The 27,624-nt window shown below is 39.9% G+C and overlaps 1 protein-coding gene across 1 annotated transcript in view; it reads left to right on the top strand.

The window, feature by feature from the left end:
* The window catches only part of LOC105935032 (inactive N-acetylated-alpha-linked acidic dipeptidase-like protein 2), a 121,246-nt gene that overhangs the window by 16,647 nt on the left and 76,975 nt on the right, over positions 1 to 27,624 (top strand). The window contains exons 3-5 of the mRNA XM_036130237.1: positions 2,953 to 3,045; positions 13,617 to 13,804; positions 14,340 to 14,468. Of these exons, the coding sequence (XP_035986130.1) occupies positions 2,953 to 3,045; positions 13,617 to 13,804; positions 14,340 to 14,468 (410 nt within the window). The remainder of the gene's footprint in view (positions 1 to 2,952; positions 3,046 to 13,616; positions 13,805 to 14,339; positions 14,469 to 27,624) is intronic.

The following is a 27,624-nucleotide window of genomic DNA, read 5'->3' as shown; positions in this document are numbered from 1 at the left end:
AAAAAGGATCCCGGATTAAATGAGACCAAAACAGGTTTTTGGGATGTATGAAAAATGCAATATGCAGCATTGTACAGCCCCTTGAACACACCACCCATACCATGTGGGGATGCTTTTCCTTAGCAAGGATATGGTAAAGCAGATCATAGGTGATGGGAAGATGCTTGGAGCTAAATGCAGGTAATCCTGACAGAAAACCTGGTAGAGATGGGAAAAGACTTGAAAATGACATACAGGTTCAACTTTCAGCAGGATGATTTAGATCTATGATTATTTGTGTGTTAGAATGGACCAGTCAAATTTCAGACCTCAATCAAATTGGCAATCTGTTAATGAGATTTGAATATTAATTTTCACAAATGTCTTATCCAATCTGAATTAGCTATTTTGCTAAACAACAAAACAAAACAAACAAAAAACTATGGGCTCGGAAAGCCATAAATGCCTTGCAGCTGTAATAGCAGCAAATGGTGTTTTTTACAAATTATTGGCAAATATTTAGTTCATCCGAAGAAATATTTTGAAAACTATGTATATTTTTTCCACTTCACATTTATGCACTTTTGTTTTCATTTGGTCAATCACATAAAGTCCCAGTAAATGAGGGCTGTGGTAGAAATATGGTACAATGTGAAAACAAAACACAAAAGGGTATGCATACTTTTGCAAGGCGTGTTGTTTATTGCTGCAGAGTTGCAGTTATTGCAAAAGTCAGTGAAGGGCATGATGATGGTAGGGAATACACAGAAAAGATAAAAGAAGGGAGGATGGTTGATGACTGAGTAGACTGCAGTGAGAGGCAGGCAGCGAGGGACTGTGGGTGGTGAGTGAATGAGAAGCAGGCAGGAGAAAATTTGGCAGGTAAGTGCGGCAATTGTGTAAATGGAGAGCTGATGGCAGGAGAAGCACAGAGTGAAGAAGAGTGAGACAGAGTGGCAAATTGAGCTGTGCTTCTGAAGAGCAAGAAAACAGAACCTAAAACAACAGAGCGAGACCTAAAACACTGGCTGTGTCATGTCACGCTGACTGAAAAAGCAACCAATGAATAACTGCAACATTTTATTTCAAATGACATTATTAATATTAAGCTGAATTTACAAAAGCATTCAGTAAGGATTCTAGGAAATGTTGAATTCTACTGTTGGTCTTATTGACTGCTACCTTATTCAGACTTAACAGCATTTTTACACCGGGCATCCTTCCTGACACAACTGGGATTCAAACCCAGGTCCTCTGTACCAAAGACACCAACGTAACATGCTACACCATGACAGAGGGCCTGGATGGGATCGGCATGAATGGTTATCAAATATCAAAAGATAAACTGTTCAGCATTAAAGCTCCTCTAATATACCGTTTTTACTGACATTAAGATTGGATCTGGTTGCTGGACTGACGAAAGCCACTACTGTCATGCTAACTGGTGCATTTATGTTTTGTGGTTCTATTTTGAAAGAACTTTGGGCTTGGAAAGTCAAAATTATCCTTGTTGCAGAGTTGACTGGAAGGATATCGATAACAATCGATAACAAAGTATCAAAGAAATCAAAGTAGTTTGCCAGTCATCAAATCAACCTACTTCTATGGTCATTTTAGGCCTCCAAAGTTAATCCTGTGTAAAAATATGCAGTAAATTGAAGGAAAGAGAGGATTAGATAGGAACGAAGACTCAGGAGGATCTACAAAAATTTAAAAAGAAAACCCTCTCTCTGCATATTCCAACCTTGCCAGATGCTGTAGAAACAAGGATTTTTACACTTGCTCCAATTCCATGAATGAATGAGCAACACTGTATGTATCACATTTAATTAGCTGGTTACAATGATTCACGTGTGAGCATTTTTTAAATTAAAATCCAGAAGAAAAACCTAGAAAAGTATTCAGCTCAGTTGGCCAAATATTTGAATGTTGACATGCTTTCTTTTTCTTATGTAAACTATGCATATTTTCCCTGACTCCACAGTCTCTTATCTCTTATTTTTCGTAAGTATATTTTACCTTGTGTGAACAAGCAGGCTTCATTTTGCCTGTCACTTTGCGACTGGTACACCTAAATTTCCCCGCTGAGGAAAAATAACAGATACTTCTGTTTTTATACTATTGCCATCCCAAAAGAGCATGAAGAGAACTTTGTTGGATTCTGTACTGCAGAACTATGGTTAAAGTGGGTGGAATAAAGTGGTCCGGGATTGTATGAACACTTAATGGGGGGACTGTAGCTCAGTTGGTAGAGTGATTGTCTTACAGTTGAAAGGTTGTGGGTTTGATTCTACCTTCCCTCTGTGTGCAAAGCACTTAACCCCAGGTTACCTATGAATGTGTGCATGTTATTGAGTGCAATTTGGTGAACATGGCTCTAGTGTAGAGCGCTTTGAGTGGTCAATATTACTAGAAAAGTGCTATATAACTTCACTCCATTTATCATTTAACTGAATTAGACAGAACTACAAAATAAAAAGGGATAAACATGAAGCTAGGTTTTGGTGCAAAAGATAAAGCTGTAGGATAGAAAAAGTTAGAAAATATGTAATATGCATATATATATATATATATATGTGTGTGTGTATACAGTGTATATATATATATATATATACAGTATATATACACAGTATATATATATATATATATATATATATATATATATATATATATATATATATATATATATACACAGTATATATATATATATATATATATATATATATATATATTCTACAGTTCACGCACATACACACGCACGTTATGATCGGATTACTTGATTGTGTGCCCATATAAACAGTAGAATCCGATTATTTAATCCGAATACATTTTAATCTGATTGTGAAATTTTGTGCATGTAACCATAGCTACTGAGAACAATATCAAATACTATCGAAACTTTTCCATGGATGTTTTTACTTCTTGGATTAGAACCCATGCAACTTTTTTTTCTTTTTTCTCTTTTTACCCCAGAACGAAAGAAGATTACTCTGACTATTGGAAACCAGATGGCCTACAAGAAGATTTACAATGTTGTTGGATACCTGAAAGGAAAAAAGAACCCAGGTTTGTACAAAATGAACAGGCACAGAGCACATCAATTCAACAATACAGTATTTACCCCAGATCCTGGCCACACAGCACGCAACTAAACTGAGTTTACACACAATAAGACAGATGGATCGCAAACCAGTGTTTGTTGTTTAAAATTAACTTGACTGGTATGCTACAGGTGGTTGCAAAATTAGCTGCTGTGTCTACCAAAACATTCAGGAAATGTGGCTCAGCTTAGGAGTGTAAATCAAAATCGGAAACTGAATGATTGCCTGCATGCAAGCTTGACAGAAAAAACATGCGTGATTACACATCTTTATTGTTTCTGATATAATGCTTCTTGCCAATATTTATTTGAACAATAAGATTTTAAAATTCAATTTATATGTTGACAATCATGTAATATATAGGTCTGTAGATTTAAAGGGCATGGCAAGCTGATGGACACTTTTCTTTTTCAAGCCTTGGTCTAGGTAGCATGACAGCCCACTTTCCCCAGGAGCAAGATTTTAATAATATAAGCACAGATCATCAAACAAATCTTCATGTAAAAGACTCATTCCCAGTTTTAGCACTTGATGGCAATTGTCGCCGCCAAGGATTCACCGCTGGTCATAAAATTTAGGTGGAAATTACTTTTTCATATAGGGCCACGTTGATTTGAATATGTTTGTTCTGCTAATGAATACACCCTCATTTAAAAACTGTATTTTGTATTTACACAGTGGATCTTTGATATCACAATCAGTGTAATAATCTGAATCATTTAAATGTCACAAAAGAACAAAAACAAGAAAGGATCTGTAGATGGCAATTTCAGATTTTAAGGCCATGTATATTTGCTATTTTACTCCTGTATTGTTGATGTGATTGTTTTCTAGCCATTTTCTTGTGGATTGGTAAGATATTTATTTTCCAACTTGGTGAATCCCTTCTTTTTATGTTGTTTGAACACTTATCCTTCAAAGGCAAGGACACCTATTCCAAGAAAGCTGAAATATGTGTCAGTTTCCCACAATAGAAGCAAAAGTAAGATTGAAGTACAGATTAGAAAGGACTGCTAAATCAGGGCATTGTTTAAGACTATCCTGTCTTGCAGTGGCTACCTGATGTAGCAACTTAGCTCTGCAAACTTAAGACAGAAGTAGAAAAGACCATTGTGCTGTTTCGAGTGTGACTGTGACGGAGACAAAAAAGGACGTCAAGAAAAATAACCCCAAATCTCCACCACAACGTGTAACTAGGGTTGTGTTCAGCGTAGAGCAACATTCAGACTGTCCTCTGTGAGCTCAGCATGTGCTCAAAAACAGGCATTATTACTTCATATTTTCACAGCCTAACTACATAAAACATAAGCATTTATCTGATGTCTTGATATTGTTCATTTTTTAATACCAGGCATTGAGTCCACAGTCTAGTAATACTTTGGTCAGTTTTTCTTCTGGGGGAAAATGTCTGGCTCGTTTTGCCATTCCTGCCCTTTTCTTTTAATTGTCAGTGTAGGGAAACGTTTTTTATTTTTTTTTTATCTTGTCCTTGCCTCTCCTCCACAGCCTTCCTCTTTACACAGCCTCCCCCTCCACTCCCATAGCTGTGTGGTGCAACCCTACCTGTCCTGCCCACTCACCAGTGGAAAATTACCTTGCTGATTTACAGTGTGATATTAAGCAGACATAATGGGCCACTAAAAGAGATAATATGGACCACAAATCTTTGCAAGTAGCAACACTTCAACTGGTTGTTGGCATTTGATCATACGCATGTTCTACAGTCAAAGATGAACGGAATGAATATTCATGCATGCTTGTCGCAGGCCTATCTGCATTGCTTTGTTTACTTTATAGCTGCACAAAGACAAGCAGCCATAATAAATCCTAAAATACTCTTTGTTCCAATACATGGGAATACTCCTGTGTCAAAGCATCATGTTTTAAAACACAAGGTCAAGGTAACTTTTAAATGAGCACATTTGTCTTTATCTTAACATTAACTGAAAAAAGTGGGTTACATATAAAAAGCAGGAAACACATTTATCCATCCATTCTGTAACACGTCTATCCCTTGTGGGCTTGTGAGGGGGGCTGGTGCCTATCTCCAGTTATCAATGGGCAAGAGGCGGGGTACATCCTGGACAGGTCGCCAGTTTATCGCAGGGCAACACAGAGACAGACAGGACAAACAATCATTCTCGCACCTAAGGAGAGTTTAGAGAGGCCAGTTAACCTAACAGTCATGTTTTTTGGACTGTGGGAGGAAGCCAGAGTACCCAGAGAGAACCCATGCATGCACAGGGAGAACATGCAAACTCCATGCAGAAAGACCCAGGGTAAGGGTAGGACTTGAACCCAGGGCATTCTTGTTGCATGGCAACAGCACTACCCACTGCTCCACTGTGCAGCCCTGGAAATGCATTTACTGATCTGAAATTAATTTTTCAGTATTTGAGCAGACAGAACCTTGCCTTCTGGCTCTTAGCGAAAGCTTCAGTGGACGCTCCTTCCCTGAACCTCTCCTGCTTGTGCTCTCTTGTCTGTATGCTGCGTAACTCTCTCAGAGCTTTTTTTCTGCAAATCATCTGAATTGAAAATTATTCATCTGGTCAACTGGTCGCTCAACGCAACTGATAAAATTTTCTCAATGAGAAGACCAGGTGCAGGGGAGCCAAGCTGTCCTGAGGGGACACATGTAGCCGGAAATACCCTGGATTCCTGGGGAAGTACGGAGATGACAACGTCTGTCTATTATGTTTTATTTAGGACGTGCAAGAGGCTTACATCATTGGACTTATGATAACAAGATTTCTGCTTATTGGAGCAGGTGGTTACCTGGTATATCGGCAAATACGGAAGATCCCGGTGACAGTTCTGGCATTGGTGAAGCTGCCGGGAATGTATGATGGTTTAAATCAAGCTTTACACACCCAGACTCAAATGCAAGCTAGATGTGATCATTGCATAGCATCACATGCTGGCTGTGGTGTGAACTCAATGGTGAAAAGGAAAAGACCTCGGGGAAGTTCTAGCTCAATCTGTGGTGCAAAGACCAACAAATTTGGCTGTTTGGGACTCGCCACTGAGATGCACCAGCGAAGAGTTTGAAGGCTCAGTAAACATGTCTATGTTTGTCTTTCTCTTGATGGGATGTACTGAAACGTAAAGTTCCCCATGTGCGACAAGAAAGTAATTTGTTTCATTGAGACCCTCTGCCTGATTAAATGTTATTTTAAAATATAATGTGGTAAAATATTACTCCCCTAGATGGTCACTTTAACACATTACAGGGTGCTTATTGGTTCACCGTTAACAACACTCATAAGATAAAATCGCCGTTTCAGTGAAGTATCATCAAGGTGAGATGTTATTTCTTAACCCGTTATGGTAGGGTCTTTTCCACATAATTTTCCCTTTGCATGTCATGTTCACCATATACGGTTCAGGTGCTCTATTTATAATCTGCAGCCTTCCGCATTCCTCAAAAATTTAAATCAAACTTCTATATTAAAATATTTTTGTATTGGTCTAATGTAATCTTCTAATCTTAAGTGTTACTTTTTGATTACCCATAAGGAGATAATGGTCATTGCTAACATCAGTCTGTGATGGAATTAATCTAATGTATTTTTCAGACTATAAGGCGCGCTTAAAATCCTCAAATTTTCTCAAAAATTGATGCTGCGCTTTATAATCTGGTGTGCTTATACATGATCACCATTGTGCTTACTAATTGATTTTATGTGGTACAGTGCACTCAAAAATGTGTTAAAATATGTAAGTACGACTTTGGTTAGCAACAAAGCCGCTCTGCTCACTGGACATTCGGAGCATTAAGGTACACTGTGTCACTACCTGATCGGGCCCCGTAGCTGTCTTCAAGACTGCCTGACTATAATGTCTAAACTAGAAGTGCATTCATGTAAGGCAGCCCGCACCCGGAGAACAGTCAGCTCAGATCAGCTCCACCTGCTGCCAGTAATTACTGTCAACTCTGGTCACCTGTTATCCTGCATTCACACACCTGCCTCACTCACGTGCGTCTTATGGTCTGAAAATCATGTGTTTCACTTCATGAATTAAGTTACTGCAAATTGTTGTTGCCTAAATTGCTTACAATCATATTTCCTTCACTAATCTTCTGGCCCTTGTCTAGAACCGCCCCTGTTGTTGGTTCTATGTAACTCAAAGTAGTGACAAAGCAGATTTATTAGACCCACTCTTCTCTAAAATGTCTGAATGAAAAGATGATCATAAGGATGACAAAAATTTAAGTAATGACATGTCATGTTTTAATTGACAGAATATGGCATGATGTAGGGAATACAACCTGCTCCAGATAAATTGTGACTGCAGTAATGGCCTCAGCAACTTCATCTGAAGGATAGAACTAGTTGGAAAGAACAATCTTCCCCACTGGCTGTGTTCAATTTTAGCTGATCCTTTTCAGCATTCAGCCACTTGTTTTAGCCAAAGGGCAACAAAACATGGTTTATCTAATATTACTCATTCATTAGTGTTTTTCAGACTGACTTATTTGCAACCCTATACATGTTATCTTCTGCTGTCTTAAACATAAAATCAGTTACATAAAACAGGCTATTGCACTTTGGCAGGTCACTGATTTAAAGTAATTTACAGTAGTTACTGTTTGTGGGACTTACCCTGGAAGCTCTGTCCAGTGTCCTGGAGCTGCACAAGCATCAGTGTTGTCTGCTGCAGTGATCAGGGTTTGGTGAATGCCCTTTACAGGAAGAGTTTCCAGGAACCAGGGCAGCTTGCGGGGTCCATCCCTGTTTCCCATGCATTTACCAGGGTATGGACAAATTACCAGGTTAGAAATCCAACAGATTTCAAAATAACAATGCCTTTTTATAGCTGTCTGTAGGAAGAGAGGGAGTAAATCCTTCTGTCAAAGTAATATTTTTTGTTTTTAAACAGCTTATTTTCTGAGGCAAAAATAAAAGCTTCAACTACTCACTGGATCATTAACAGATTCTTCAGAAATGACACCCTGTTTCTGCTAGGTCTGCCTGTGGTTTATGCTACTTTGGGACATGTCTCACAGGTTTTTATTAATTTAATATTTGTGAATGCTCTGACTTTGAAGTGCTTATAAATCAGTTTCCCAGTGTTAATGCTGTGAAATGATCTCAATGCCTGTCTCTTCCCTCTTGTCACTTGAAGTGAGAGAACTTGGAAATTGCGTGAACATTTGCAGGTAGATTCACTTTTGTGGCAGTTGCTACCTCTCATTTGTAAAAAAAGAAAAAAAAACATTCGGAAGTATGCTACAAATCTGTTAGCTGGGATCAAGTTAGGATGGTCTCTCTAATAATGATATGTATCCTTAGAGAATACAGGCACTTGGAGGAGGAAGGAAACATTCTCAACATGGATACTGCAGGCCGTCTGTTTCTCATTGCTGCTACTTTCTCCCCGTTAAATTAAGTCTCCAGGTTTGTAGTGATGAAGGAAGACATAATTAACGTTCCATATTTATGAGGTGTTGGGACAAATTTCTGCGCAGTGATGAGGGGGCTAACTGAAATTCTCAGTGAGGTGGAAGTCAGGTGTGGTTCTGATCTCTTGAGACAAACGTCTCTGATCGTAGACCAGAGATCAACTGGGGTCAGTCCACGAGGCCCAGCGTCCTCTAGGTTTTAGATTGTAGAGGTAGATTATGTGTAAATCAGTGAGTGAACAGTCAGATAGTTCCCAAGAAAGTTGCCTTTGTGTTTATTTTGCTATTGCAATGTTACTGGTATGCACAAGGGTCTGGTGTGTGCATCAACAACAATGATCAATTCTCTTCAGATATTTAAAAGGGTAGAAATACTTCCTGCTCTCACTTAGACAATCATAGCACTCACATAGACAAAACTTTAGGCTAAGAAAATATTCGGTTTTTCTATGATGAACTCAGGAGCTGATTCGACCATTTGAAGCAGCTACATTGGAGTGTGGACACATCTAAAATCTGTCCAACTCCAAACCTTAAGGACTGCAGTCAGACCCTGCTGGCCTCGACCAATGTTTCTAAAAAGTTACATTACACTGTATTTAACTTCACATCTCTTCACACCTCTTGAATGGTTTTTGTGAGTTAGACACAACAACAAGCTTCAGTGAATTTTATTCAGATCTGATCTGGTAGACCAACATAAACTAAAATAAATGGCAAGAAAATGATTCATCGTTTTCAAACTGTGCTCTAAATGTCATTTTTGTGTGGCACACATTTGTATTGAGCCCCTTTCTTCCCTTAACTTAATCTAGTGCACATCCTATTTGCATTTGCATTGTAGCATCATTTGCTTGTTATTTTAATGATAAGACATAGACATTCGTCAGTGTACTGTTAAAGTGAGTTATACCAGATAATTCAAAATACATTTAAAACTTCATCTGCATTACTGCTGGAGTTAATATATTACAGTATGGTGTCTTGCAAAAGTATTTATATCCTATTAGCTTTTTCGCATTTTGTAGTATTTTAATTACAAACCTCAATATATTTTAATGGGATTCCATGGGATAGAGCAGAATACAGTATCATAATTGTGAAACAGAAGGGAAATTAAACAGTTTTCATTTTTTATGATTAAAAAAAAGTGAGGGGGTATTTGATTCCAGCCATTTTTATTCGGATACCACAAAATAGAAAATAATACTACCACCTTCAGAGGTCTTCTAGGAGGAGATCTAGAACAAACAGCATCATGAAGACCAGATAACAAAGCAGACTTGCAAGTTTGACCTAACCCTAACTGCAAACATACCACTACACGGTGGTCCACCTAAACCAACATTAACAAAAGCAGCCAAAGGGCCCATGGTAACTCTGAAGGACCAACAAAAATCTAAACCTCAGCTGTGAAAGTCTTACGACAAGATGAATACAGGTTGTACTCTCCAAAAATCTGGTTTTAATAGAAGAATAATTAGAAGATGTCCACTGTTTAAAGAGAGCTCTAATAGCTTTGTTTAAAGCTGGCTCAAAGCCATGTAAGGGACACGGCAAACATTTGAAAGATGTTGCTCAGATCAAAATAAAACCAAAGTGAACCTGTTGGTCCAAATGCAAAACAGTGTGTGGCAGAAAACTAAAACTGCAGATCACACAATAACCACTGTGAAACATGGCTTAGACAGCGTCATGCTGAGGGAAGAACTTGCTTCAGCAGACCTGGAGAAGCTGCTCAGAGTTGATGGGAGGGTGGCGGGAGCTAAACACAAGGATATCATGCAAGAAAACCTGTTAGAGGTTGCTAAAGACTTGAGATTAGCGTGGAGGTTCAAATCACAGCAAGATAACTACCCTAAATATACAGACAGAGCTACAATGGAGCGGTTCTGATCAAAGCATTTTCTTGCCTTAGAACCCCAAAGTTTAGTCCTAAATGAGACTCTTTAGCAATATTTGAATTTCTCTGTCTACAGACACTGTTCTAAAAGGCGGTTCTGAAAAGAACTAACCCAGGGTAGAAATATAAATGTTCAGTCATGTTCAATAAATCACAATATGCAGTCAGGAGATTAATAGTACCTAAGAGCAGCAGGTGTTAATTTACTTCTCATTACACTCATGTTTTTACATAAAAATGGATCCTCATTGCCCTGCTGTAATATTCTAATCTTATATGTTATTTTCATTCACTGCAAGCAGAAAACCCTCATCATTCACAGAAATAATAGCCTCTGTGTGTAATTAATGTACATAATGTGTTTCACTTAGTGATTGACTTACTGGCATAAATATACCTTTGAATAATAGTCTAGTTTATTGAATTGGTGTGTATGTTGCACTTTCAAATCTGTAAACTAAAACCAGATGTAAATTTCCAACCAGTTCACAATTATGCCATACTTTTTGTTGCTCTGTGACACAAAATCCCAATAAAATAAATGGACGTTTGTTATTGAAACTTGACTAAATATGAAAAAGGATGATGAATATGCAAGAACATGAATTTGCAAGAAACCTTGTGTGACCACAGGGACATCTGAACATAAAAAAAACAAGACTTGGATGGTTAAAGATGAGTGTTGTGGTTAACATTCAGCTGTTAACAGGGTTCACATGGGTGAATCCCTGATGCAGCAGACCTGAGCAAATGTGATTTCACTACAACGGGGAGATCTTATCTAACCAGAGATGCTAAAAAGGCCTGTTATGCCAAGTGGCATACTTGCACGAGTCAGTAAAAGTTTCAACAGAATAACTCACGATTACAAAACTGGCACAGTCTATTGGTGAATGTTTCAGGCTGAACTTTCTGCTTTATTTCATGTGAATATAAACAAAGTATTTTAGTGCATGGCAATGAATTTGTTTCCTGTCTTCCTTCATGGTTTGTGTTCTATTTTCTGTTGAGTTAAAGCCAGACGACTAAGCCCCCTAGTTGCATTAGAAATGTATAAAGTAATACTATTTGTCTCAACACACCACATTGAGACAAGTGAATTAATGAATGCCAACATCCACCAATACCAGAAAATGGTAGTGTATAGGAAATACATTCCATTTTACACATCTATTGAAATCAACCTCACATTTACCATGAGTGGGGGGAAATAAAGCCAGAAAGCCTGATGGTGTTTAAATTTTGAGCAGATGGTGTGTCTGCTGAGGAGAGGTTGCCTTGTCCCCCTGTCATTTTCCCAACATTATCATTGTGTGCTTTTGTGAATGCAGATATTTAACCCAGCAGTGATGTTCACAACAGGTGTGCATCATTAAGTTGTTCAAACAGTAAGTGACCTTGCGGCGTGAAGTGTGGGCTCATCTGTGTCTGTGTTTGTGTCTAGGGGCATCGCTGCTGTCTGCTACTGCGGATACATCAGAATTTAGTCTTTGTATTGTGTTGAGATTCATTATTTTGAAAGTAATTCTGTGGTCTGGCTTAGTAGGTGGCAGCTTCAATTTCAGCTGAGGGGGGCATTGGATACGGTTGAATAGACAGATTTTTAAAATCTTGTCCTTGTAAATCAATGAAACCTTTGTCATGAGGTTCCTAAGAAAAGATGGCACTTTTAATCATACAGAATTAGGGCAACATGCTGTAGAGAAAATATGAAAGAACATTAGGTACTTTGTCTAATGTGTTCTTATCAAATAAGTCTATTATATATACTGCATATTTATACAGCATCAAAATATGAAATGATGTTGCAAAAAACATTATGTTATCATCAGTGCCAGGAATATGAAGAAGAGAAGCACACCAGCAAAATAACGAGTATTATACCATCCCTGGCTCTGCAGCCGCATCCTCCTGTCACCATATTAGCCTTCATGAATCCACATTACTACTAGTTTGAAATCATTTAGATCAATGTGAAAAATATCAACTGTTGAAATAAATGGTGTGGCTGAAAGTATATTGTGTTTTATTGCATTTCTTCTTCCAAAAACAGTGGCCTCATGTTTCATCTCAAGATTAATGTTTATTTTATTCAGGTGGCTTCTTATATGGCTTTGAGGTCATAAAATGAATAAAAGTACTATGAAAAAATAATACCCCGTATTTAAAGAAATCAAACATTTTACTCCATCCTGACTGCTCAAAGCATCCACATCCCTCAAAATCCTATTTTCTATATATGTACATATTCCATGGACCTATGAACACATTTGAAATTGGTTAAGCCCATCAGGCAAAACTTGCAATTCCATCACCCATCACACACGTGCACACATAAAACACCAGCATTCCCCTGATCACACAACTGATTTGCCTCACATGATACAAGCTAAACTATGTTTAGACTCAGGAATGTACTGCTTTCTCACAGGCTGTGGTCCCTGAGCATAATAAAAGTGGCTGCTATTGACATTATAATTAAGTCAGCTACAGAATATTTATTTTTGTTTTGTTCAGATATTCAAGCACACACACGCCATGTTTGTATAGTTGCAATCGTTATAATACAACTAACACAATAGGTCATTAACAGAATAAAAATAGTTTGAAAAGAAACATCAAATTCCCCACTCTAAATATTCCTGAAGAAGTGTCTCCATCAGACTTTATGCTGGTTGAAGTCCCTGGCTATCCTGATAGCATCCACTGTGGTCAAAACATCCCTGTGAGATTTGTTAGCGTTAAACTTTAGCCTAAAGACAATCAAATGTCTTAAGGCATTTCCCAGCACAATCCCAGCAAAAGCACTTCACCCGACGCTGACCGTCAACTCCCTGGGGAAGCTTCAGAAGAAAGGTCTGCTGTTTTGTTTACATCACATGACACAATCAGCCAATACATTTTTCAAATAATTTATCACCCTCTCATTAGAGAATCATGCTTTTGCTGCCATAGACGACAGCCCATAAAAAAGAGTTTCATTTCATTTATAAATATTTTTTATTTTATTTTACATGTTTAATGATCAAAAGTAGGGGCTGTGGCCCTGCCGGTTCCACTGTCATTGACGCATTCTATATATTAACATTCCCAAGAGGTATTGTCTATTAATAAATGAATGTTTTTAATAAGAAGAACAAAACTATACATTACTAAAGATAGCCTCTGAAATTTGTTTATTTTGTCCTTTTGACTTAGTGTTCCTGCTCTGTTTTTATCTTTCTAGATCGCCACGTTCTGGTAGGCAGTCGCCATGACAATGACCAGGGAGGTGGGACTTCAGCCATTATGACTCAACTCGTTGCAGCGCTAACAGAGCAGACCAAACAGGGATGGGTGCCGGACCGTACCACTGTGTTTTGCTCGTGGGGAGGCACGGCCCTGGGGAACATTGGGTCCTACGAGTGGGGAAAGGTCAGGGGAACATTTACTTTCTTTAATGCCAGCTTAGTGGTTAAAGCCATCACAAATAAGTCTGGGCATTCAAGTAAAGACTAGATAGATAGAAATGAAGCCACTTTTTTTGGGCAGTGGGGTTATAGTTTGACAAACATTTTAATTTTTATTGCTGCTCAACAAATTATATTTAAATTGTAATTCTGTATTTATTTGGATCCTGTAATGCTGCACCTCAGTTATTAACTTTGAATAGCTTTCAATTGAACATGTGTCCAACGAAGATAAATCCCAGACCCTGTAAAAAGATACCAGGAACTTTAGGAATGGTCAGGTGAATTTATTCTCTGTCTGTAAGAAAGTGAGATGTGGTTTGATGATATTAAAATAACCAGATAATTTTTCTCCAGGGAACCCCCACTGGACTTAAAATTTGTTAACCACAACCTAGAATGGAAACCTCTCTGGAATGACGTCAGGGTGACAGATGTGGCAACAGATCTGCATTATGGCAGTGGATGATCTGACACCTTATTCTTTGTCGTTCCTTTAGGATAACAGCGTTGTCCTTCAGAGCAGCGCTGTGGCTTACGTGAGTCTGAACTCTCCAGTTCGAGGTACGGAGACTCTTCGAGCTACAGCATCTCCAACTCTGCTGCAACTCACCACGGATATTCAGAGGGTAACTATTCATACCACTGAATAATACACACTCCTGAACAATGCATTCTTTAATGGGCTTCCTAACAGTAACAACACATAGATAAATGCTGTATATTTTCATAGTGACAAAGACAGTACTCCCCCTGTGAGTATTAAGGTTTTACATAATTCACACATACTGCTGAGACCAGGTGTTTAAACATGCTGCATAAAAACACTTTTTTCTTATCACAGAGTGACATTAAAAAGGACCAAACATTCTAGTTTAGGTCAAACAGGATTACCAAAATTACATCTATTGGATCAATGCCAAATTATTATTCTTTTTCAAATTCAGATATTTACAGACATCTCCTTGGCATTTGGTAGAGTTGCCCTTTGAAGTGTCGGACTGGGGTCAAATGTCTGAATTAGCTTCCACAAGCTTCTGTGAACAGTTTGCTGGAGTTTTGGCCCATTCAACCTGACAAAACTAAAGTAACCAAGTCATTTGTGTAGCTGTCTGCTTACACACACCTGCTTACACCTTTTTAGCTCTGCCCACACATTTCCCATAACTTGAAACTTTGTAGTGGCCTGACACTGACTATGTTGGCTTATTTAGCTCTATATTGTGTGCAACTGTGGATTTGGAGGACCCAAAATAATCTCTCTGATATTTTAGCAGTATTTTTTTAACCTTCACATGATGTCACACAGGGAAGCATTGTATTTGAGGTGTTTCCTTCAATAATCGATCAACAGATGTTCCCCTTGAGTCCAATTTCTTTAATTAACCATTCCCAAAATGTTTCAACACATAGTAAAAACTAAGTTTATGTAAGCTTCTGAATTTGAAAAAGAAAAAAAAACAACCACAAATTAAAAATTTGGTGGAAGTAGTGTGTTGGTGTGGGGCAGAATTTTCCTCTCTGAAATAAACAAGGTTTGTCATTAGAGGAAATCTCATTGTAGAGAAACATTGAGATAAGATTCTGCCTTTAGTGGCAATCTCCTAACTCCACTCTGATGGATCATCCAAAAATGTCAATGCTCACCCCAAAAACGCGAGATTTATCAGAGACTAGTTCAGAAATTCAGGGCGGAGAATGACCTGGTATGTTTTTTATAAAACTTAGCATAGAATCCATACTATAAGTGTATGTATACCAAAGAAATTAGAATGACGTATGCCTAAAAAAATCAGATTTATAAAAACCTGCGGGGACACAGCACGCAATTTCCCTTTATAGATCACAGCTGTACCTGAATGTTTCCGTATCAGGTTCCACCTCATGTTCTCCCCTCTACACGCCCAGATTCAACTATAAATGGTCAATGCAAAGCACCTGATGAATGTTAATGTCTAATGAAAATTTGTCAGCTGGCCATTTTTTACCATGGTGTCAATACACGGAGCAACGGAGAAAAAGCAAAGAGTTCACTGAGAGTTTATTAAATGTGAAAATCAGCGGTAAAATAACAAATGTTGTCCACATTAAAAGTGAAATTGATTGCAGTTTTAAGTCAGAGGAAAGCCTCATGGTGTGCTCAGCTGTGCTCCATGTTGAAACTCCTCTGAGGCTGTGTGTCCTGAGTTTGTGAGACAAGGAGGAAAGAGAGGTTTCTCCCCAATGATGAAGAATCCCCTAAACCCCTCAAACACTGCAAAACTTGACAGGATGTTCCACAGCTGAGTGCTGTATGGCATGTGAAGGGTTTTAATGCACACCTTCTCTGCGCTCTGGGGTTCGGAGTGCGGGTTAAGGAGCCAGCACCTGGAGGTGTAGCCACTTCCCCTATAGGTTAGAAATGAATGCATTGTTTGCAGTCTAAAGCAACATATTAGCCAGCCATCATCATTTGCAAGAAAATCTTTGACCCCTGAAACCGCGATTCTTCCTAATACTCTCATATGCAAGGTCTTCCAGCCATGCCAATGATTCCGCTGCCCAGCATTACGCATCAATGTATTTGCCTGTATACAGCAGTCAAAATAATTGTTTCACACCTTGTCACAATGTATCTGTTAATCTGTGGTACACGCCACCCTGGTGATCGTCAGGGAAAGGAATGTGGTACAAAATCTGATAAAATGTTGTCCAGACATTTATTTAAAGGGACAGTGTGTAACAAATTTGGCTTTTAATTAGCAAAAATCGAGTATTGCTTTTATGAATACATATTCTGGCACAGTCTAATAACATAACATCAAAAATGATAGATTCTTATAATTTTGAATTAGTTATTTATAAATACATAGGCGTTGGAGCACCCACCGGGAGATGCCATGTTGAGTCGTTATTTCTGATTTCAGTAGCCGAAAGGGGTCAAACTTGTCAATCCTATCTGTGTCCTATATGAAGACCCACTGTTGGTGGAGGTGGAGTTGAAAACAAGCAAAGACGACCGTAGACCATTATATTAGCTGTTTTCTGTTGAAAGTGAGCACCATCCATACTCTTTGTCCAGTGAATGGGAAGAGGCAGTGACGTAGAAAAGAAAATGAGGTGATAACCGAGAGCAAACAAGTGTCTATATCGGCTATTATTACCAGGTGGAGATAATTCATGAGTGAGCAGGGATTAGTTTATTGTGGCTTTATATTAGAAACAGGGGAGTGTAGAGCAGTAACTACTATGTCCTCCCACTCTCAGACTCAGACTGAGACATACTTCAATAATCCCAGAGGGAAATTACTTTTGTTACATGCTCCAGACATACAAACAATTTTATTATATATGTGTGTGTGTGTGTGTGTGTGTGTGTGTGTGTGTGTGTGTGTGTGTGTGTGTGTGTGTGTGTGTGTGTGTGTGTATACACACACACACACAACATTCCACACAAAATAATATAAATATACATAAATAACTCATATATATAGATAGATAGATAGATAGATAGATAGATAGATAGATAGATAGATAGATAGATAGATAGATAGATAGATAGATAGATAGATAGATAGATAGATAGATAGATAGATAGATAGATAGGTGACATATGCAAGCTTCAGGCCGCTGAAATCTGAACACTTGCAGAATCCATTTGGCCACTGACTTACAATAAATGATGGAGATGCCTGGCTGTCTTGGTTGCGTACTGTTCTCCCACCCAGTACACCACTGTTTGGTAAATTTTATATATGTCATGGACTGCTCTAGTGAACCCGAATTCAGCCACACACAGAGATACGTTTCAAGAGTTTTATTGAAGAATGCTGGGTTGTGGATGATGGGAACCAGAGAACTGTACCGGTCAGCAGCAGGTGGAGGAGGGCGATGAGAGCAGGATAAGCTGGAGGACCAAAGAGACGTGGAGGACTGCGGGTGCTGCGCTGTGGAGCCAGGAAACCTTCAGAGCAGGTTGGAGAGCGCTGGGGTAGAGGCAGAGCTTACAGCACAGCAGAGAGAGTTGTTGGAGCGCTGGAGTAGCAATAGAACCAGCAGCACAGCAGAGAGAGTACTTGCAGCGCTGGAGTAGCAGCAGAACCGGCAGCACAGCATAGTACTTGCAGCGCTGGAGTAGCAGCAGAACCAGCAGCACAGCAAAGAGAGTACTTGCAGGCGGGCAGGCAGGCGTAGACGAAGGGAACTCTGTCAGGCAGACGTGGGAAGCTCTGACTGGCAGACGAAGTTTGGGTGAAGACGATCCGGCGGGGAGGAGCAGACAGGTGTTGACAGGTGAACCGAGTCCGGACTTGATTAGGAACGGCATGTGGAACTAATCAGAAGGGGGAGTGGAAAATGAAGTAACTGGACTGGATGAGAGGTGGAAAGTGCTGAAGAGTTCATGGGGAGACAGGCAGGCCAAAAACTGCAACATGACAATATATATATATATATATATATATATATATATATATATATATATATATATATATATATATATATACATATATATATATATATATATATAGTATGTATATATAGTATGTATATAAAGTATGTATTGTTTACTCAGCCTTGACTCATCAAGGCCAGTACAAATCCAAAGCAAGAGTCAGTATATGGACAGACCTCATCATTGGCAGGTTTCTCATGGATCCACTAATATGTTTTCTTTATTAATGTGAAGCAAATACATGGAAGTAAACAGGCTTTTTAGTGGCATAGGATTTACTGCCAAGAGGATTTTTTCCAACAAAGAAAAAAACAGTAAACAGAACTTTCCTTACTTTTTGTGCTGCTCTTACTAGTTTGAGGACACGCCTTTGACAGGGATCAGTCCATTGGCAGGGTTAATTAGGCCATGTAACTGAAATGTGTTTTTGAGAAGCTGAAAGGTGCTTATAACAGGACCCACATGACAAGATCCCACACTCACACAGATACTTGCTGGTTTATTGATGACATTTAATTTCCACATGCCATGTTTATATGAAGAACCTTTGCAGATACCATTTAATCATGTGTTAACTCTGTTGTTTACATTTTCAGCCGAACCCTTTTTTACCCTTATGGGCCCATACCTTCACCTGAGTCTTTCTGTTGCTTTGCTTGGCAAGTTTATCACATTCTGCTTCCTATTTATTCTTCCTCTTGACCAAAAAAAAAAAGTAACATGACAGCTCCAACCATTATCACGTGAAATGTTACAAAGGGAAAAAGGAAGAATCTGACTGCTCTTGAAGTGCCACCTGTTCTGTGAAAGGGGGAAAACAACACTCTGTTGGATCTAAATAAAGCAGAATTCACTCCAACCCACATGACACATATACATCCAAGGGCCGGTGTACTGAAAACCTGCAGCAGTTTTATGATTCCCCCTCCTTAAACCATCTCTCTATTCCAATGTGAGGGTGTTTTGCTGATCTGACCACCCCTTGCAGACTTGTCCCCTGAATTCTATGGTCTCTTTTTACTTTGGAAACCTTGGCATCTTCATTAAAAACACTCATCTTCCTCATCAACACTAGTAATCCCTTTCTCCCATTATTTCCACCGCTTATTCTTTTTTTGTTCATGTCTCTTAAGCATTAGATCCCTCTCTCCTGACATGCACTGTTGTAAAATCACTCCTTAATCGCTTCTTTCATCACCAGCAGTCTCTGCATCCCCACACCTTTAGATTTACATCATTAAAGTCTCTCACTCACTTCTTACTCCTTTTTCTTTTTGGGTTGAACTGAACACTAGTGATATTTGTTCCATAGTCATTTATCCACAGAGAATACCAGTCTTCTTGCCATAGATCTACATAGACTCACAAGTTAGAAATGGGACATATGCATTGGCGTCGTTACCCCTTTCCTGTAGGTTGAAGTAATTACTAGAAAGGTGTGGACTGCTCTATTATGCTATAATTAAGTGAGAACCATATCCTGGTTTTAAAGTAGCATCCCAACAGGACAATAAAAAAAGTTACGTTTACAAAGTCTTCGACTGTGCTCTAATGAACTGAACGCAGCCACATTTTCTAAATCCTCAAAGGAAAAGGTCATTCTTGTAGGTTACTCAGTTAAGGCTAAATTAAATGAAATACATTTTGGGATTTAGCTTTTAAGTGAGTGAGCTTATTGTAATATTCTTTATTTGTATTAAAGCGCATAGTCTTCATAAGCTTGAAAAACCTTGTTCCTACCAAATTAAATGACACTAATGTGCCAGCAGACTGAACCTGTTATTCATATTGAACATGGTGTTGTGTTTAAAATATTTATTGATAGCGAAAACCTTGAGACCTGGTGCAGGCAGAAAAACCTCTGCTGGAGAATGCTGAGGACCCAGGTGGTGTAGAGCTGGTAGCGACAGCAGCAGGGGGTAGGAAGAGGCTTGAAACCGTGGGACAAACATATTTCTAATTTTGTCAATATTCTAAAGGTGAAAAAAGGAAAGTTTGGAAACCTGTTTAACATGGGATTTAAATGACATGTCTTGGTCAAAAATAACACCAAGGTCTTGTCATCAAGACATGCCTGTAGTCGAAGAAATTGATTGGATTCATCAGGATTTATAGATAAATATAGCTGAATATATAGCTATTCCGTTTTTCACCTCTGGAATATTGACAAAATTAGAAATATTTTGTCCAGGAGAGATGCTGAAAACCTAGTCCATGCATTTGTTACTTCAAGGCTGGACTATTGTAATTCTTTACTATCAAGAAGTCCACAAAATGCAGTTGTCAGCCTTTAGCTGATCCAAAATGCTGCAGCAAGAGGGATCATAAATCTCCAATTTTAGCTTCCCTTTATCAGCTTCCTGTTAAATCAAGAATGTAATTTAAAATTCCCCTTCTCCCGTATATGCTTATCCTCTGCCAGCACTTTCAGGTAGGATTTGATGTGGCTCATTCTGTCCCCTGGCAGGCATTCGACTTAGGTCCCTGGTGTATAATGCTATGTTTCTGACTATGGAGCTGACAATTACCAGAGTTGGCTTGTCAGTGGATGTGACGTTGAGTGGGGAAAATATGTTGCAAATGCAGACAGGTTGTTGGTGACATTGGGGCCGGAATCTAGAGCTATGCTTCCTGCGTATTGTCACCCAGCCAGCCTGGTTACCCTGCTGCTCGGGTACTGCTGGGGGGCCGCTATGTGAAGCTTATCTCTGTGGCTCCGCGCTAGCTAAGGGGCAGCTGTCTACTGGTTTTTCAACAGGGTGAAGCCAGATCTCCAATTCTGACTCTCTCACCTCCAAAGCTACAAAAACACTACATTTATTACACATATTACATCATTATCACAAAAGGAGGCAGAGGAATACTTAAACATCAGACACAGAGAGCAGGAGAGGGTAAGGATTGGAAACAGATGGAACCAGTGTTCAAACCAGACAAGCAGTAGATAACGACAAACAGTTTATTGAACTGAAGCGGGGCAATCAACGCCAATGTCAGTGGCAGGAAAACTGAGGACAGAGACAGTAGGTTAGTGACCACGTCTATCAGGAGGTGATTGTTCAGAAACGTGACGGTTACTAACCTCAGCTCAATGTCCAGAATTGCCTCAGAGTCCGATGTAAATCCCAGCCAGCTGGCTGTTTACACTGGACGGCAGTGACCGCTCTGGGTATCCCAGACGCTGGTGCGTCGGTAGTGGTCGGACAGGCAGTTGATCAGAGCCGTGGAGCGAACGGTAGCAGGATAATCAAAAGGATATTCCAGAATCGGTGTTGGGGATGTGGTCCAAGGTCAGAGCCGGGTTGTCAGAAAACCGAAGAGGCGCCAGAGGATAATCCAAGACAGGGTCAGGTCACAGGTCCAAGGTACGGGACACAATCAGGCAAACAGGGTGTATGAGGACAGGCAGGCTCGGATGTCAGGTCAGGCAAGAACGGATCCAGCAATCAAGTTACAGGGGTCGGGCAGGCTCAGTGGTCGATAGACGGAACTAGTCGGGATCAGGAAATCAGTATGAGTAAGAACGCTGGAAAATATCTAACCTAAGGCTTGAAATAATCTGGCACTGCTGTCTGGTTTGGAAAGTGAATATATACTGTCCTAAGCAGGTGGAACAGGTGAGCGGTAATGAAAACAGGGTGTAGTTAAACAGGTGTGTGGCATAGGTGATCAAACCAGACCTCAGTGCCGAGATCCTGACAGAGAGAGGGGGAGACTTAGACAGAGATGGAGAAGCTGATGGAAGGATAATTGAGGAAGCCATAGTAAGGCTAAAGCTAGGCTAGGCAGCAACAGAGAACATACAGAGAGCTGTGACAGCAAAGAGATTTAAGATAAAACCGAGAGAGTCTGGAACACCAAACCACAATCCACACTGCAGCAACAGAAAGCAGGAAGTGACGCAATATGTCTTACCGCAATCTCAGGAGCTCAACATGACCTCAACTAACCATTCAACCACACAATTCAACCAAATAAAATATAAAAATTCTCCCTCTGGCTAAATCTGTCCGGGGAATGTAAATGGTCCGCAAGCTGCTTTTTGGAGATGCCTGACCTACATGATGCTATCACCACTATGCTTGATAGTTGGGCTAAATCTCATTTCACCTCTTCTCCCAAGCTGAGAAATAATTTTAAATATAATACTAATATTTCAACATGGTATTACAACTATTTTTATAAATATCACACCTCTCTGGGCCTTGATTTTTACTCCATTACTACACTTAAATTACTTGAATACAGTTAATTCAGCCATCTGTTTTTTTGTAATATATTCTCAAATATTTATGCAAAACAGGACCCTCTGGGGCTATCTTACGTTTAATTTCTACCAATTTATCTATGACATATCAGTTATAACAAGCAAGGTTATCTCAACATATTGGAGTACATAATTAGTTTGTTAGCTCACAAAATAATATATATCTCAAACAAAGAGATACCATTATCATGATACCATTATCAAGCAGCGATTGGTTCAGTATTAAATATAAATGACTGTATGAACAGCAAAGCAAACAAATCTTAGAAAACTAACCTACAAAAGTGCTCCTTTCATATCACCTGTCTTCTCAAACAGAGCAAGCTTTTAAGACAACCAGAAATCTAATCTAATCTAATCTAATCTAATACAATTAGAAATGAACCAAATGGATGAATTATGTGTACAGCAAAACAAACTTAGAGTTACAATATTCAAAATACAACATGAGAATTTGCTTTAACAACAAGGAGTTTTCATCCCAAGAATAAGAATTAGTCAGAAAATCCAAGTATTCTTCCATGACCTGACAAACAACAGACACATGTGGCAAGGTATTCAGACCATCCTAGACTACAAGGCTGCTTCTTTAACCTGTAAGCAGTGTCCGAAATTAACTTCCTGATTCACCGGCCAAGTTGGCCGGTAGATATAAAAATCAACTGGCCAGGCATATTTTTTACTGGCCAAAATATTAATCCTCACCAGACCTCTCAATTTTTCCCAAAAATTAAGAGTGAGATTATGTTAATTTTGGGGGGTGTGGCTGACTGGACCCTGGAAGAGAAATCTTTGTTTCCTACCTTTGATAGGAAATTATTAAGTTTATTATAAAAGGCAGAATATGAATTATCAGATTCACATCCAGGCAATAAAAAACACTACAGATTATCATTGGTATATCCATGTTGGTCTCATTTGTGAATGAGGCAGAATTTCATCAAGCCTATGGTCCAACATTTTTCCCTCAGCTGCAACACTTAAAGCACGCAGGGGTTCACGCTGCGTCTTTACGCATGATCCAGGTGCTGGATAAACAGTGGGGAAAATGCATAAATGAAGACTGTAAAGGGATTCTTTAGGGAGGAGAGAAGGAAAAATGGGTCTAAGCTAAAACCCCTGATGTTACAAGTTCTTTAAAATGACCCTTAAAAATACGCACCTAAATTACATGTAACGTAATTTTGCGCACCAGAACTCAAGCGCAAGGAAACACGCCCACCGAAGCACCGCTGGTTCTGTGTCGTTAAAGACAAAAGAGCATGAAACAGCTACTGACTCTCCTAGTGATATTAATTGGGACATTTTGGTACGACTGGAAGGACATTAAACATAGTGATTTACGTTTGGAAGGCTGTTCGCTGATAAAAACACCTGGCTCCGAGAGGGCAGTTACAGCGGTGAAGCACAGAGACACAGTGCACGTAGTTAAAAAATGCAGAATAAATAAAAACGAAACTTATAAACAGACTAATTGGTGTTTTAGACTGAATCTGGTTAGCAGAACTGTTTTCTAATCCAGCGTGCAGCCATGACTGGTTCTGAATGAAGGATTTATCTGGGAGCCGCTCTCCCCCCATGCGTCCTGCTCCGCAGAAGGAGGAGTTTAGACTGAGCTCTGGATGGACAGAGCAGTGAACTGGTCATCCGCAGCCCAGATGGGTTTTGTTATTTTTAATTTATTTGGTACAAACATTTACTCGCCATGTGGCAGCTAGCCCTCTGAAATTCACTCGCCAAACAGGGTAATTTACTCGCATTTGGCGACTGGCGAGTGTTAATTTCGGACACTGCCTGTAAGGTCAACACAGACTTTCTCAACACATTCAATAATTACTCCGGTCAGTTGAAACATTCAACAACACTCCGGTGAGGAAATCCACACCTCACCCAGATAAACAGGGATTCAGCCTTGAGACAGCTGATTTCCTGAGAACATTGACAGTGGGTCACAACAACATACCGAGACAGGTGCTCAAAGACTGTGCTGACCAGCTGGCTAATGTCCTCATGGACATATTTGACACCTCGCTGTCCCATCCTGTGCCGTCCTTTTTCCAGACTGCAACCATCATGCCAGTGCCCAAAAACCCCATAATTTCATCACTTAACGTCACACTCACTCCAATCACAATGAAGTTATTTGAGAGGCTGTTGAAGGAACACATTATCTGCAAACTCTCCTCTCCTTTCATCTGCTCATGTTTGCTTATCACTACAACTGCTCCACAGAGGATGCCATCTCCTCTACACGCCATCTGAGCCTGGAACGCCCATGTGTGTATGTTGTTTCTGGACCTCAGCTCAGCATTCAACAGAATAATCCCCCAGCATCGGGTGATCAAATTGCCACCTACCTACTACTGCCATTGGTCTTCTGTCTCGGCCATGTTTATTTACTCTGAACTCATGTTTAATCTAAAAAGGTTTTGCAAGATTTCCTGTCTGACACCTGAAGGTTCATGAATAAAATCTGTTTGTGCATAGTGTGCTGTGCTTGCCGTTTGACCGGACACCACACATTGCTTTCAATGGTGCCTCAGTACGATGCGCTCATGATGAATGGTGGAGCACTTGCCAGACTGAGTTTTCACAGGAAATAGAGACGGTGCTGGGCTTTCTTTGCCAGTGATGCAGTATTGATGGTCCAGGAGAGGCTTTCACTTATGTGCATCCCAAGGAAATTGGTGCTGCTCACTCGCCACAGCAGCACCATTGATGGTCAATGGCAGTTGTTGGGTCTGACTTCTCCGGAATTCAGTACGATCTCCTTGGTCTTGATGACGTTTAGCAGGAGGTTGTTGTTTCTGCACCACTTAGTCAGAAGGTTGACCTCCATGCTGCATTGAGTCTTGTCACCTTTGGTGATCAGACCCACCAGAGTTGTGTCATCAGCAAACGTCAGTATGTGATTGTTGCTGTAAGTTGTTGTGCAGTCATGCGTCAGCAAGGTGAAGAGCAGGGGACCTCTGACTGAGGAGGTCCAGTAGCCAGTTGCAAAGGGATGTACTGAGTCCCAATTCGTCAAGTTTGCAGAACTTAAGTCGTTTAACTGCATTCTCATATATGAATCTCTTTTATCCAGGTGGGTGAGGGCTGGATGAAGGGCAGAGCAGATTGCATCCTCTGTAGATGGTTTGGCTCGGTATGTAAATTAGAAGGGGTCCAGGGTGATGGGGAGCATGGATTGGATGTGTGACATAACAAGCCACTCAAAGCGCTTCAAAATTATGGATGTCAATGCCACAGGGTGGTAGTCATTGAAGCAGGATGGAACAATAACTTGCTTCAGGGAAATGTTAAAGATGTCTGTGAAGCTCCTCTGCGCAGTCCTTCAGCATATGACCAGGAATGTTGTCTGGACCTGTTGCCTTATGGGTGTTGATGACAACAAATGTCTTCTTCACACAGTGATGGCCTGAATGCCCTGCCATAGGCTTTGTGCGTTGTTGCTGTCTTTGAAGTGGAGGGTTATCTTGTGAGTGAATTCATGTTTTGCTTTCTTGATGCTCCGGGACAGGTTGGCTCTCTGTGTTCTCATGCCAGATTCATCCCCAGCTCTAAAGACTTTGTCTCTGGCTCAGCCTGAGGACATCCCCTGTCAATCATGGCTTCTGATTAGCCTGGGTGTTGATGTTTGTTTTTTTTGTTTATTGGTGGGTGACATCATCGATGCACTTGGTGATGAAGAGGTACAGTGTCTGTGTACTCATTGTGAGTGGTGTACACCAGGTCCAAGGAGTAATTCCCTCTTGTTCGGAAATCAACATGCTGGTGATGTTTTGGACAGACAGTCTTCAGATCAGCATGATTAAAATCCACAATGCATATTAATGGACATGTACATGTAAATATGACAGATTATAGCCTATGGCTAATTTCCACCTGTAGTCCCTTTGGCAGGTTGAATCAACATGAAATAATAAACTCAATAAATCACCGGTTAAAAACAACTTGAACAGTAAGCCATCATCACAGTATAAACAGGGGGAGAACTTACATAGAGAGATAACAAGTCTGTAATGTTGTCATTTAATCATGTCTTGGTGAAAACAAGCACACAGCACTTACTCTCTGTCCAATTCACTGACCTCAGCAGTCATATGTGGTCCATGTTGTTGTCCAGTCATCGCATTTTAGCCAGGAGGATGGATGGTATGGTTCGCAGAGTTGTGCTAGCCGCTAGATGCCTCCATGCTTGCCCCTCTTTTGTTTCCTCGCACATTGCTTCGGACACCTTCTTTCTGGTAGCAGACAAGTCCACTGTTGTCGCAGGCTGACCGAGTAGCCCAAGCTCTTTTAGCGTATCTGCTACATGGTCCAAAACACTGCAAAACTTGCTTTTCTGGATGTCTAGTAGAGCCTGTCTGCTGTACGTGTACTTAAATGTACGACGCAGACAAGGCGAACACATAGAACTTTCGGACAGACGCTTTTTAAACAAACCAAACAACACACAATCGGGACAGAGAGAGGCTGCTGTTTGTGTGCACGCAGTGCCATCAGAAAGCAGCCATCATAAGTTGAAGGGCTGAAAAGACATAAAAATCAAAGGGTATGAACAAAATTATTTTCCTTCAACTGTTAACAACACTGTTACATCTGGGAGAGGGATCTATCCAAGAAAAAGTGCTGATTTTTAGTCCCAGTCTGCATCTGGTATGGAGTGACATTCACAAAGCCTCTTTAAAGGTTATCATAACATCAACATTATGTTAACCTTGTTCAGAGGTAGTGTTGACATCTCTGGGCTCTGGCCAGTTAGGGGTTGATGAGTCAGAAAGTTGAAACTAAAAAAAAAAAAAAAATACAGATCTACTGAGGTAGAGGGACTTTCTATGGAAAATAAAACTGAGTAGACAGACTTAGTATCAGCAGTAGACAGGACAATGACAGCTAGATACAAAGACACAAAGTTGGTAGTACTATCTAGGAATGAAACTCCAGAAGAGTACAGAGTTTGTATTAGCAATAAGTTTGTTACAGCTTCTATCAAACAGAAAGGAAAAAGGGATGTTGCTTTTCTTATGCATTCAATAGTTCCTTAGTCTGAGATATCCCCAGCCAGAATCTTCACCTCCTGATA

This window comes from Fundulus heteroclitus, unplaced genomic scaffold (assembly GCF_011125445.2).
Source record: "Fundulus heteroclitus isolate FHET01 unplaced genomic scaffold, MU-UCD_Fhet_4.1 scaffold_307, whole genome shotgun sequence".
Taxonomy (NCBI): Eukaryota; Metazoa; Chordata; class Actinopteri; order Cyprinodontiformes; family Fundulidae; genus Fundulus; species Fundulus heteroclitus.
Note: the sequence above shows the minus strand (reverse complement) of the source record. Positions and strands in the feature narration are given on the sequence as shown.